This window comes from Cnephaeus nilssonii (assembly GCF_951640355.1).
Source record: "Cnephaeus nilssonii genome assembly, chromosome: 7".
NCBI lineage: Eukaryota > Metazoa > Chordata > Mammalia > Chiroptera > Vespertilionidae > Cnephaeus > Cnephaeus nilssonii.
Genome location: NC_137078.1, coordinates 82,594,985 through 82,607,937, shown reverse-complemented (window position 1 = coordinate 82,607,937; position 12,953 = coordinate 82,594,985). Strand labels below are relative to the sequence as shown.

General features: G+C 52.4%; 2 protein-coding genes across 6 annotated transcripts in view; one reads left to right on the top strand and one right to left on the bottom strand.

Annotated features, from left to right (window-relative positions):
• Nucleotides 1-12,953, top strand: part of LOC307102653 (toll-like receptor 12) — a gene marked incomplete at its 3' end in the record, with an annotated part of 89,840 nt that overhangs the window by 24,973 nt on the left and 51,914 nt on the right. The gene's annotated exons all lie outside the window — the stretch shown is intronic.
• The window catches only part of PHC2 (polyhomeotic homolog 2), a 78,954-nt gene that overhangs the window by 35,822 nt on the left and 30,179 nt on the right, over nucleotides 1-12,953 (bottom strand). For 3 of the 5 annotated variants that reach the window (XM_079776363.1, XM_079776365.1, XM_079776364.1), the window contains exons 2-7: nucleotides 10,464-10,669; nucleotides 9,348-9,506; nucleotides 8,272-8,349; nucleotides 7,687-7,851; nucleotides 5,738-5,890; nucleotides 4,286-4,598 (exon numbers count right to left, since the gene is read on the bottom strand). In XM_079776363.1, the coding sequence (XP_079632489.1) occupies nucleotides 4,286-4,598; nucleotides 5,738-5,890; nucleotides 7,687-7,851; nucleotides 8,272-8,349; nucleotides 9,348-9,506; nucleotides 10,464-10,616 (1,021 nt within the window). In that variant the 5' untranslated portion in view covers nucleotides 10,617-10,669. The remainder of the gene's footprint in view (nucleotides 1-4,285; nucleotides 4,599-5,737; nucleotides 5,891-7,686; nucleotides 7,852-8,271; nucleotides 8,350-9,347; nucleotides 9,507-10,463; nucleotides 10,670-12,953) is intronic. The other 2 variants (XM_079776366.1, XM_079776367.1) reach the window with 2 other exon arrangements.

Here is a 12,953-nt window from a genome sequence, read left to right as displayed (position 1 = left end):
CAGGAAAACCTCATGGCAGTGGTCAGGAACTGGGAGAGGGGACCCCTCCGTAGAGGAAGACTTCCGGTTGTTATTTTATGAATTCTCCAAATGTTAAACACGTGAAATCAGGTGGGGAGGTATCCAATGGGAAGATCCTGTCTCTGGCTGGCAGCCTCGGGGGAGCGAGGATGGGGGCAGGGACGGATGCATACTGGGAAGTCATCTGTGGACAGTTGGTAGATTTTTGAAACGTAAGAACAGACAAGCTCCTCTGGGGGCTAAGTGTTGGAATAAAACCAAGAGAGGCAGGGGGACAGGGTGTCCCAGAGCTCATGGCAGTGGGGCAGGCAAAGGGGAGGCGGAGCAGGTCCCACCTACATGAACAGATGGTCAGAGGCACACATGGCCGCTCCGGGTGTAGGCACTGCCCAGTGCCAACGGAGATAATCCTCCTTCTGTTCAGTTCTTGAGACCTACTCATTTGTCAAGGTGCAACTCAAATTTCCACAACCCCTATTGGAATTCAAACTTGTTCATCTCTGTGACTCCCATATGGTTAGCATTATGTTTGGCACATAATAGATGCTAAATGAAAATTTGCTGAGCTGAACTGAACAATTAAAGAGAAAGAAACTATTTGGGGATGACAGTTAGTTATTCTTTCTAAGCCATATCTTCTTAATTTGTGAGCTGAAACAATCCTTGTTAGGATTAAATGAGATATATAGATAAGGCACTTATTACAGTGCCTGGAATTGAATTGTTCATGAACTGCAATTACTATTCTTAGCTGGTAGCATCCATGGAAGTAATATACATAAAGGAGCCTGGGGTGAGGAATGCCAGGAAAGGAGTGCTCAACAGTTCCAAGGTCCTCTGTGCATCACAGCGCTCTCTCTCTCTCTCTCTCTCTCTCTCTCTCTCTCATGCTGAGGGATGCTTTTGAACAAAATATAAAATTCCACTGATATCCTGTGGATACCCCCCAATATAAGGAGATTCTTAGTAATCTAAACTTGGTCCTACAGTGGATAGTTGAAATGACCTTCATGGCTACTTGCATGATTCCAATATCAAAATGGTTAGGAATTTTGATTCTAGCCAGATAACAGGCCCACCTGCACGTTTTGTTTTTTATTGGATTCTCTAAATAAAGGTGTGTCTACCCCTAGTTTGGCAGCTGCTTGGGAGGGAGATATGGTAAGCCAGATTCCTGGAATCAGCAAGCATCCCACTGTCCAGCCCGCAACAGACAGAAATCACTCCCCGACACAAAACCCGCTCTGTGATAAACAAAGCCGCTATGTGCAGGCCTTCCCAACAGAGCATTCTCTCCTCCGTGAGACCTGAGGAGGGACGAGGAGGCAGAACAAAAACGGGCATCGGCAGCAGACTGTGTGAAAAGGGCGCAGGGTTTTCAATGAACAGACCGTTCCCTTTTGTCACAGCATCTCCCTCCCGTCAGCAACTTTCTCCTCACCTTAGGGCCAGACTGCACCCAAGGCCTCGAGTTTATCCACTAGAACGAGGAGTCCAAGAAGCCAGCCCCCTGTGGGGAGCTGTGCCCAGCTCCCTAGGACTGGGCTTCCCTGGAGACCAGGCCCTGGGACCCTGCCGCCTGCCCCTCTCTGCCCTCGGTGGTTCAGTCCTGGTCACTGAGAAGCCCAACCTCTTAGGCTCAGCTCTCCGCCCCTTACTCCCCTCCCCCACTCCTTTTCAGGGCTTAAGGGACCTTTTCTATTTGCAGAGCCTAAAGAAGCCGGTTGCCAAGGTGACAGGAGCAGGAACAGCGGGGAGCTTGCCATGGGGGAGGGGCTTTGCCCCCAAACAGCTGTCAGTGGGAGCAGTCCCAGCTGGGACTAGCGCCTTTGCCTGCTCGGGGAGGAAACAGCCCCGGGAGAACACATTCCCCTCTGCTCCACTCCCTCCGCGGCCCCTCCACCGCAAGTCTCCACTGGTTCCTTCCCCTGGGGGCAGCCAGCCAGCCGGCTCAGAAATGCTCCAATAACAAACAAAAAACCACTCTGTGCTTCTCCCCGCGCCCCCACCCCCCACTGGCATGCACGCATGCTCTGATCTTTCCACTCGCAGTGGGTTGACTGGGCAGGAGGCCAGGAGTTACCTCCGCCTGGGGAACTGCGGAGCCCAGGGCAGGTGCGGCTCCGGGCTGCCCCTCCACCCCACCCCCGCCCCCGCATCAGGTCCTAGGGTTAGTTCAGTCCTTTTGTTTGTTTGTTTGTTCCAGGGGCCCCAGAGGATCTGCAGCATCCTGAACCACCACTGTCATCCATTTGGGAGGAGGGGTGGGGGAGTGGAACCCCAGGGTTTACAGAGAGGAAGGGGTGGGAGAAGAAAGGAAGAATAGGAGGGGATAGTGGGAGGCAGAAACAATGCAAAGCCTACTGATTTGTGTCTCTGGGGAAAGGTCTTGGTGGTCCGAAGCTCACAGCTGCTCCATAGAAAGTTCTGTGGAACCACTGGTCCCTGTACTGCAGATAGCCACATAGCGTCAGTCTCAGCCACACCTGGGCTCTGGACCTCAGTCTGTGGCTCACCTGCAGGCACCCTGACCAGGCTTGAGAAAAGAGAGCCCTCCTTTAGACTCTGTAAACCCTAGAACAGTCTCAGAACCGCCGGCTCTTTGAGCTTCAGGTCAGAAATAAGGCCTTGAAAGCCCCAAATCACTGTCAGAACTGAGGGAGGCAAACACGGCTAGATCCAGGATCTGACTCAGCCAGACTGGTTCCCAGTTCTGCTCTAGGGTTTGTGCACTGAATGAACAGGTAGAAGAAATGCTAACTTGGGGTCCCTGCTCTAGTCCAAGCTGCTATAAGAACCAGTCTTTACCTCTGAGCCTCAGTTCCTTTCCCCCTAAAGGAAGAGACTGGAGCAATCTCTGGGGAAAGCAATGCCAGACAGAAAGAGACACCTGGAGCCACAGGGCAGTGAGGCCTCCAAAGGGTCTGTAGTGACCACGGAAGGTACAGACCAACCCTTTGTCCTTGAAACTTCAAAAAGGCGAATAAAGGACTTTAAATCGGATTCTTCCCAGCTCACTGTCATAATGCTTTCCTGTCTCGAATACCTCCGTCTACTTTGTCTGCTGGGTCAACTGCTCATACTTCAGGACTCATGTGCCATTTCATCCGACCATCCTGCCTGGTGCTGAGATGACCACCTGTGCTCTGTGCCCACTTACCCCCTACTTATTCCTTTCATGGAATTTGTGACATGAATGGATTTGCTTATACCGTATACCTGGCTCTGTCCTTTTGACTGTACACTCCTTTAGGTAAGGAATCATATTTTGACCATCTTGGTTCATTAGTAACAAGCACAGAGTAGGTTCTCAAGAAAAAAATAGATTGGATGAGGTCTGAGGGCAAGTAATGGTCCAGGGATGTGACCAGGCTGAGTCTCTCTTTAATGCAAAGCCACATGGCCCACCACCATACTTATTTCTGTGTTAGAACAGCTTGGTCTTGCTCTCTGGAAGGGAAAGTCAGGCTTCTAGGGCTGTTGGCAGGTTCTTCCCATCGGGATGGCCGACAAGAGGTGGTGCTGGGAGAATTTTAGCCGGCAGGGAAAGGAGTCTGGCCCCAGGGAAGACTGATTCACCTCCTTCAGAGAACTCGCCTCACAAGTGACTTGCTGGATTATTTTTTAAAAATCTGCTACATTTATTCTCGCGTGACCTCATTGGGACCTTTCTTGCCTCTTCTCCCCAAGGACAGACAGTGCACTGGGTTCCGACAGTGCTCGGCGCTCACACGTTACAGCACTCATCTCACTGTACCTGTCTGTCCTTCCAGACTGTGCTCTCCTCAGGGGCAGGCCCCAGTCTTATTTATCTCCACATATCCAGAACTGGCAATACAACTGGCAAATATGGATCAACAAATGTCTGTGGAATGATGAGAAAACGAACTCCCACTTCCTCATCTCCCCATGTGTTCTTACATGCCTCTGGCCGGCCCCATCCTTTTTGCTGACTCTTAGAGAATTTCAAAATAGTCTTGCTGCCAACCTCCACCCACTCAGGGTCAACAGCTATGATTGCATACTCTGAGATTCACTGCTGTGCCCATTGTGAAGGACTCATTTAGTCCAACGGATGTGGCTTCCTTTTAAAGCTGGATGAGAAGCATGAAACGGATTGAGGAGCTAATGAACATCTCAAGATTGGAAGAGGGGAGAGACACATGGCTGGGATCTTAGCATGTCCCTGGGGAAAGGGAAAGTTTGAAAGTTTTCCCTGGCCCGCAGTTTTATGGGATAGGATCCTTCTTCCTGGAGCCCTTACCTGGTGCAATGAGGGGATGGGCAGCCACAGCGGGCACCATCCGGCTGAGCCCAGCCCGGCCCTCCAAGCTCCCTGGCACACTGCTGTTGCCATCTCCTTTCTTGAGTGGCTCCATCACACTGTCAGTTAGGCCAGACTTGGTACCTGCAGGGGAACCCTGAGCAGTGCTTCTGCCCTGTGATGGGGTAGGCAGAGGCTGGCTACCACCTGGCGTGGGTTTCAGGGCCAAGCTGGGCAGGACAGGCTGAGTGGGGGGAGGGCCCGAAGCTGCTGCAGCTGGTGTCTGCTGTGTTCGGAGGGTCAAGTTCTGTACCTGGAAAAGAGGGGTCTACAAGAGTCCAGAGAACGTGGGTAGGAACAATGCCAACAACAACTAAGACAGGGAAGGAGTTAGGGACGGATCCAGGAATAGCTGAATAGGATCGTGTATGAAATCAGAGACAAAGAGAATGAGTTGGGGCTGAAAGGGAAACCAGGAGCAGGTAGAGGTTCTAAAGGGGACAAGAGAGAGTGCTATTGATTGGATCCACCAGCAGAAGAAATGGAATTCTGAGAAGGGAGGACGGCTCAGGCTGGGGCAGGCCCGGGCAGGCAGGACAGGCGCTCTCCCTTCTGTTAACTCCCGCCTCCTCCAAACTAGCAGGATGGGATGCAGACCACTTAGAAAGAATTCCCAGGTACCGCAGGGCGTGGGCTTGCCACACCGGAAAAGGCCAGGGCAAAACGGAAAGTTAATTAACCAGCAAGGCCACCAGGCAGAGGATTATCTGGTCCCCAGAATAAGCTGTGCACCGGTTGGGCCTGCTTATTCAACCTGGTCCCTGGTGCCCTCTGCTGGACATACAGAGGATGTGCCAGACTCTCATCTGACAAATCTGATGATCTTGCTACCACGTGGCCCCCATTCTGTAGCTGGGGATGGGGTGATGGGAGTGGGAGGTGTTCCTCTGCCGGGCTGCCCATAGGATCTTCACAGCCACAGCGGTACCTGTGTGCTCCCAGCAGAGGCTAGGGACCCAGGACTCATCTTCCCTCCCCCTTCCATGCCATTTCCCCTGATTCCCAGCGGTGCTCGTCTATGTAACCAGAGTGGGATTTTCCACTTAAAAGCAACCAAAGCAGCAGAAGTTACACTGGGGAGGGCGAGTGTAAGGTACAAAGGTAGCAAAGACCACCGGGCCATTACTGGCAACCACGCTGGCCTCAGCGCGCTGCTCTGACGCCTGGCCTATGTTGCAGGAACAGGGTCAGGAGTGGCCGAGGCCTTCTCAGTGGGGAATGAAGGAGCAGGTCTGGGCACACTGGGCCATCCAGTCTCCCACCTGCTTTCCTAGGAGATTCCAGCCTTCCCAAAGATTCAAGGCTCCCCCAGGGCTTGGGCCCATACCCAGTATCAGTACCCCTCAACAGGGTACCCACCCCCCTGCCCTCCCACAAGCATGGAATCCTCACCTGGGCGGGGGTGGGGGGCCGGGCAGGGGAGCCAGTGCCGAGCTCAGGCTGCACAGTAGCGACGGTGGCCGTGGGCGTGAAGATGAGCTGAGGGGACAAAGGAACAGTGCCGCCTAGGCTCCTAGCTACCTGCACCAGGTTACCTGGCTGGGCCTGGAATCACAGGAAACGAGGCGCCTTTTACCTGCCCCATGTGGGCTCAGCCACAGGACAGACAGTTTAGCCAGGGAGCAGATATGGGGAAATAGGCGAGAAAGGGAAGGAGTCCAAGGGGATCCTCTGAAAATCTCGAGGCTCGTAGCATCTTGACCTAGGCTGGGCAGTGAGAGGGGGTGGGGGAGAGCCACCCTGGGGCTGTACCCAAGTCAGGTTTACTGCAGCAGCCTCTGTGAGGAGCTCATCCTAGAGGGGACCGACATTCGCAGGGTATCCTAGTCACTCTCTCCTCAGTGTCCCGGGGAGCAGGGACCCCGGGCTGAAATAGATGCCCTAGGGTCACTGGCTAGGTCTCACCCACTCCTGACTCTAGGTTGGGACAGAATAGGACTCAGCTCCAGAAGGGATGATTTGCTCAATTTTTAGTCAAGTTTAGGTGTGTGTGTGTGTGTGTGTGTGTGTGCACGCGTGCGCGCGCTCGTGTAGACAACAGTGGTAGAGGAAGCAGAGCGTCTAGAGCTGTACTGTGTCTGCATCTCCTTCCACGGGGCACAACACAGGCTACATGGTAGTCTCTGCCTGACACTTCCACCTCTGTGAGTCTAGCTTGGGGTCAATGTGGACATGCTGGTGTCTTGAGAACTCTAGGAGGCACCCTCCGTGCATGTATGTTCTGCTCTGGGGAGGGAGGCAGACAAGCTTCAGGACTCAGTGGGGGCAGTTGAGTCGGGCAAGGGAATGAGTAACTGAAGACAAAGGCCGGCGTGGGCAATGCCACAATGTGGCTGTTTCCCTAGAGAAGTGGAAGTCTAGTCTATGCGGTGTGACTAAGAGGCTAGTCCCTGGGAATGCAGCTGCGCCTCAAACAATGAACTCAGAGTCAGGAAAGGAAGTGCAGGAGCAACCAGAAAGGCTCCGAGTGTCAAATTCTGGCCACAGGAGTGAGGGAGGGTAGGCCTGTGTGTCAAGGAGCTCGAGGGAGACATCTTCAGGATGGGAGATATGAGGTTGGATGGAGCCGAGAGTAGAACCATTAGATGCTACTGCCTCCTAGGGGGCATGCTGCTATTTTCCCAGGAAATTCTTCTAAATCTTAGGAACCTCTTAAATTCCTGAGGGACTCGGCAGCCCTCAGGGCCAGGTGTAGAGGAGAGATCTTAGGTATGCATATCCATCCTGAGTACATTTGACCCAAACATGCCCACCTGATTAACAATTGATAGGGTGACCGTGATTAACATGGGGCCCAGCTGGGAGGGCAGTGGAGGCAGCAGCATGTCCTGACGCTGGCTGCCACCTTCACTATCTGAGCCGGAATGCACCTTTGGCCCTTGATCACCAGCAAGGACTGTCACAGTGAGCTAAGACCGATGTCCCCATTTCTGTAGAGTATATGGATGTTTCTATGCTTGCTTATCTGATGTGCCTGAGTGTGCAGACCATTGAGGCAAGGACTCCTGCATTGTCTACCCTAATTAATGTTAGGGAGTGGTTTCTGAAAAGAGGAGCACAGTTCTGTTTCACTCTCGGAGGGGAAGGAAAGGAGGCATCATGGGTAACTATTTCAGCCTGGACCCCCCTCCCCCCCCCGCCCGTGTCCTTGTCAGTGAGCCCATACCAAAGCTCCCCTCAGCTTTCCAGCTCCCCTCCCTTCTTTATTCCACCCTTATCTCTGCCAACTGTCTCCTAGGCTTCCTCCCAACCTGGGCTAATCCCTACCCTTCTCTCATCTCTCAGACTCTCTGCCTGTTCCCCCTGGCCCACCTGAGCCGTGGCCCAGGCTGGGTACTCACCATCTGTGCCCTCAGATACATCTGTGCTTGGCTTGCAGTCAGGGCAGGAGAAGATGTGTTGCCCAAGAGCACAGCCTGCTGGGCGATGCCCGAGGCGGTTGCTGAGTTCACACTCTGAGCCCGGTTGATGAGCTGGGCTGCCGCTGGGGAGGCTGCCAGATTGATCTGATGGGAGGGACACGCAGTAGGAAACAGAAGGTCCTGTTGGTTACCTCCGTGCCCCTGCATCCATCTCTTTCTCCCCCCTCTCTGTCCCTGGGTGGATTCGGCCTTCTTTAGAACCATCTCTGGTCCTTGGCCCTGGATCTTCCCCCAGCGCTGCCCCATCTCTGGCCTTTGTGCAGAGCTGCAGGGAGGGTCCAATGGCGAGGGAACTGAGCTATGAACAGAGAAACTTGGCATTGGAACGATGACAGGGAGTTGTTAAAGTAAGGGTTAGGGAGAGACACGTATGATTTCTGGCAAGAGTAATAGATCCCAGCCATGATTCCATATGGCTGAGGATTCCCCACCACTGGGTCTTGGGCAAGGAGGATGGAGCTGGTCCTGGATTGGGGCTCTGCCCACTGCCCCCCATCTACTCACCGAGGACGACTGGGCCGGGGCCTGTGCAGACACACTGCTGCCGGGGGTGCTCCCTTGTCTGTTGGCCACCAGGCTCGCCTAGAAAGGACAGTTCTTATCACAAGAGTCCCAGATCTCTCTTAGAGCCCCGGGCTCTCACCTTCCAAGGAAGTACAACAGGGTGGGAAGGAGTCAAACCTCCATTCTGCCTCATCTGTGTGACCTTAAGCGAGGCATCATAAGGTGGGGACAATAACAGTGTCTACCTTGTACGGTTGTTAAAAGAATTGAGCAAGGCAAAGCATTTGCATGTAAGCACTCACATTGTCAGCTATGGTTATTAGCAAGGTTTCCAGCCCTCTCAGACTTCCATCCTCCCCACTCCATCATATCTGGGCCCCCATGCGGAGCGTTGTACACACTGTCTGGGATGTCCAGCCTACCCTCTCCCCTTGGCCAGCTTCTTGTCACCCTTCAAGGGTAGCGTCAATGTTACTCCAGCAGAGAGGCCTTCCCTGGCCACCCAATCTAAGGTCTTCCTTGTTATTCAGTCACAGCTTACCACAACTGAGATGTTCACATATTTTGTTTCTTTGTCTATTTGGGTTTCTGTTTACTGGCTGTCTGCCCACTATGAGCTCCAAGAAGATAGAATCTACAGTATACTCAGTGCCTGACATAAACATACAGTAGGTCCATAAAATATTTTGTTGAATGAATGAATGAATGATGAGTTCTTCTCAGGCACTGATGGCAGAGAGGCAAGCTGAATGGGCAATGCCTTTGCTTGTGGACCTCTCTGACCCTCAGTCCTGTCTCTGGTGCAGTGACTTGATGAGGAAGGCCGGGGCTAGGCTGGGCGGGCTGAGGGTTCCAGCCGCTCCACTCAGGAGCTGTGTGACCTTGGGCCAGGTGTTTAGCCTCCCAGAGCCTTTTTCCTCGTCTGTCAGAGGCCGCCGCCGACCATCACACCTACTTCAGGGGTTCTGTGAGGGTCCAGGGAGAGCGTGCACAGAGCACGTGTGCAGTGCCCACTTCCTCTCTTACTCCTGCAGCAACATGACCCTGGGGCATCAGCAGCACCCTCTAGTTCTCACCTGCTGCACAGCCGCCAGGCTCTGGAGCTGCGCGCTGCTGAGGTGCTGCTGCTGCAGTGCCGCCGTCTGCAGCATGAGGTGCTGCTGCTGTGCGGCGTACATCTGCTGCAGGTACTGAGCCGCAGTGCTGGGCTGCCTGTGCAGGGCCTGCTGGATCACCTGCGAGGGGCAGGAGAGGTGCAGACAGTGTTCAACAGCTGTGCCACGCACCCACTGCAGACCCACCCCTTCTGCAATAACGCCTGCCAACCCCCTCTCTTCCCAACTGCTCAGAGAAGGCCACCAGGTCTGCGAGCACCACAACCAATCACCTCTCAGGGAGGCATCTCTGCCTTATCTATCTTGCATCTCTTCAGTGCACTGCCCCCCAGAATGGTCTGCCTGTGTTGGCTGCCCCCCTTGACTTTAAGGCAGCCCACCACTGCTCTGACTCACTCTCAGGGTGGTGGGGAGGCTGTGGGAGACAGAAGTCCTTTAAGCCTCCAGTGATACTGTGTCCCATGCCAATAACACTCCCCTTCCCTTCCATTCTTCAGCCTCAGATTAGGATGATTGGGACACAGGGAAGATGACAGAGGGAACCAAAGCTCAACAAGGCCGAGAGAAGGAAAGGGGTGGGAAGAAAGACAACTCACAAGGGGGAAGGACTATTGCCACTTAAGCAACACACCAGCCAACTACAACTTACCCAAGGGCTGTATCCTCCCTGCTGGGGGTGGGGGTGGGGCCTCAGGGCAGACTTGTGCTTCTTCCCAGGGTTTGCCCCTAGCTGCCTGGAAAGTCCTACCAGTCCCTTTGAAGAAATCCCCTGGGGCTTGCAGACCACAGGGCTTGCGAGTGCCACAGGGTGATGCATTACTCTCTCTCCTTTCCCTCCCTCCCTCCATCACCCCTCTTCTGAGCCACCATCTCCCACTCCCTGGCCTTACTGCCATTCTCTCGTTCCTGATGGGACTGGCTGCACCACAGTCTCAAGGAAGCGAGGACACGATAAAAGGCTCCTCCGACTGCACAGATTCAACACCATGGCTATTCCACTAGACCATGCTGACAGGCCCTCCTGGCCAGGCCTGGAGATGACCAAGGAATTCAATCCAAGATCAGCTGGAACCTCACCTGCACGGTCTGCCGGTCAGGGATGCCACTGTACACAGAAATCTGGGGCCCAGCGGGGCGGCCACTTCCACCGCTGCTGCTGCTGACCCCGCTGGCACTGCTGGCGACACTGGCACTGCTAGATGTATGGGGGACCGGCAGCTCATTCTCCATGGCCCGTGGGATGGCACAGCCAGGGGTTCAGATGGCAGAAGAGCAGGCGGATGCTGGGAGGAAAAAGGCAGAAGTGAAATGTTAAAACACTTACTAGAGCAGGCACACACATGCATGAATTTCCCATCAGCCTGTGGGAGTGCTGCTGCTGCAGTGCCGCCGTCTGCAGCATGAGGTGTAGCAGGACCTTGATGTAGCTACTTGATGTAGCAGGACCACTGAGGTCCTGTCATCTGAAGGACAGGGCCAGGCAGGTTCACTAGGTGAGAGTGAAATCAGGTCTGCCTGATCTAAAGTCCATGACCTGTTCATTCTGCTCGAGGAAGTAAAACCAGCAGAGGAGGCGGATCTCCTGGAATGGTCTTACTGGGATCATCTCTCACTCCATCCATCTCTTTATCTGTGGGATGGAGATACTGAATATCAGAGAACTAATTATGTCTCCACCTTTATACAGCCGGTTATTGAAAGAAATGGGGATAAAAATCTAGAGAGAACTGAATGAAAGAAAGAGGCTAATACGGAGACAATAAAAGAAACTGAAGTGTTTGTTTTGTTTTGAAAGCTGGAAGAGCTTTGAGTGTTTGGAGTCTCTGTTTTCTTTATGAAGTACTTGCTGAGTGCTCTCCAATCTAAAGCTGAGTAGGGCATTAGGTTGAGCAATTTGGTTAAAATTGCAGTGTTTAGAGTCAGAAAGACTTGGGTTTATGTCCTGCCTCTGCCACTTACTAGCTGAGAAAGCTTGGCAATCACTTTTCTAACCTTCTGTCTCTTAACTATCAGATGTAAGAGTGTATGGATTATTGGGAGGATAAAGTAAAACAATGATACAAAGTGCTTAGCAGAGCGCCAGGTATATAGTGAGCGCTCCCTAAGTGCTGGCTGTTGTGTGGTTACTGAAACTGTCCCGGTGCTAACAGGTCAGTCCTCTTCCAGTGTAGAAACAGCAGCGCCCCTTGAGACCTTCTACCCCAGTCATTAAGGAGGCCACCTCTGATCTGGATTCAGAACTGAAAATCACACATCCCCTTGAGGCATTGGAGAGGGGCTGGGGAGGAAGGAAGGGGTGGTGAGAAAGGCATACTCAGATTTGAGTTCAAGTCCCTTTCTTTTTCTTCTTTCATGCTGTTTCTAAAATCCTCATTTCTACATATACGCTTTCCCTCCTACCTATTCCTTCCTACATCAAAAACTACATTTATTGCCCTGACCAGTGTGGCTCAGTTGGTTGGAGCATTGACCCATGGGTCATGGGTCAGGGGTTTAATTCCCCATCAGGGCACATACCCAGATTGTGGGTTCAATCCCTGATCAGGGTGCGTAGGGGAAGCAACGGTTTCTCTCAATCTATATTTATCTCTCTCTCTCTCTAAAATCAATAAAAATATATCCTTGGGCGAGGAGTAAAAAACAAACAAAAACCACTTGTCATCCCATCATACACATTAAATTCTCTGCTTGCTGGTTATACCATTTCAATAAATGGATAAAATAATATGATTTTTTCACACTAATGAGAACAATGCTTAGTGCAAAGAACTACAATGTCATTCATGTTCTGTTGTCATCTCTCCAATGTTGTCCATCTCACTTGGGTTGTCAACATTCCTCGAGGCTGCCTTCTTCAGACTGGGCAGATTTCAACTTGGGCTAAAAAGTGTGGATGAAGATCAAAAGACAGAAATGTTGGGGGTAAGGAAATCTGGGCCACTCCCAGTTGGCAGTCAGCAAGTTGAAGTTCAGAGGGCTTTGGCTTCCAAAGCAATATACCTGCCGTAAAGAGTGCTCACGACCTGGGTCCTTCAGCAGTGGTTTCCCTAATGCTTGCACATCTGCTTTTCCTGCCACAGGGCAAGGCCTCTGTCCTGGAATCCCCTTTGTCTGGAAATGCACTCAGTTCTGGGCCTCATTATGGCCACTCACTTGTTACGGATACTTAAGGATAATGATGATGCAGGAATCAATGAAACATGCTAAATCCCCCTGATGTCATGTTCTAGGGAAGGAAGGGCAGGCTGGAGAGCAAGTGGTAGGAGGCACAATTCCTGATCTGGCAGAATAGAGAGACTAGTTGCAGAAATGAGGTGCAACTGAAATTTTAAGTATCACCAAGCAACGAGTAAGTAAATGAGAGCTATGTTCAAACATGGAATCCCCAGGGTCTTCTCTTAGTTAAATGCTTGGCCTCCATTTCCCAAAATGCTGACCAGAATTGGGGTTCAGCTCTTGCTTTCATCCCACCCTAAGAAATCTCAACTGAAGTACTTGTAAACATTAAAAATAACATGGGAAACGGCAGCAGCCACAGTAGGTGACGGATAGGGTGATCTACATCCT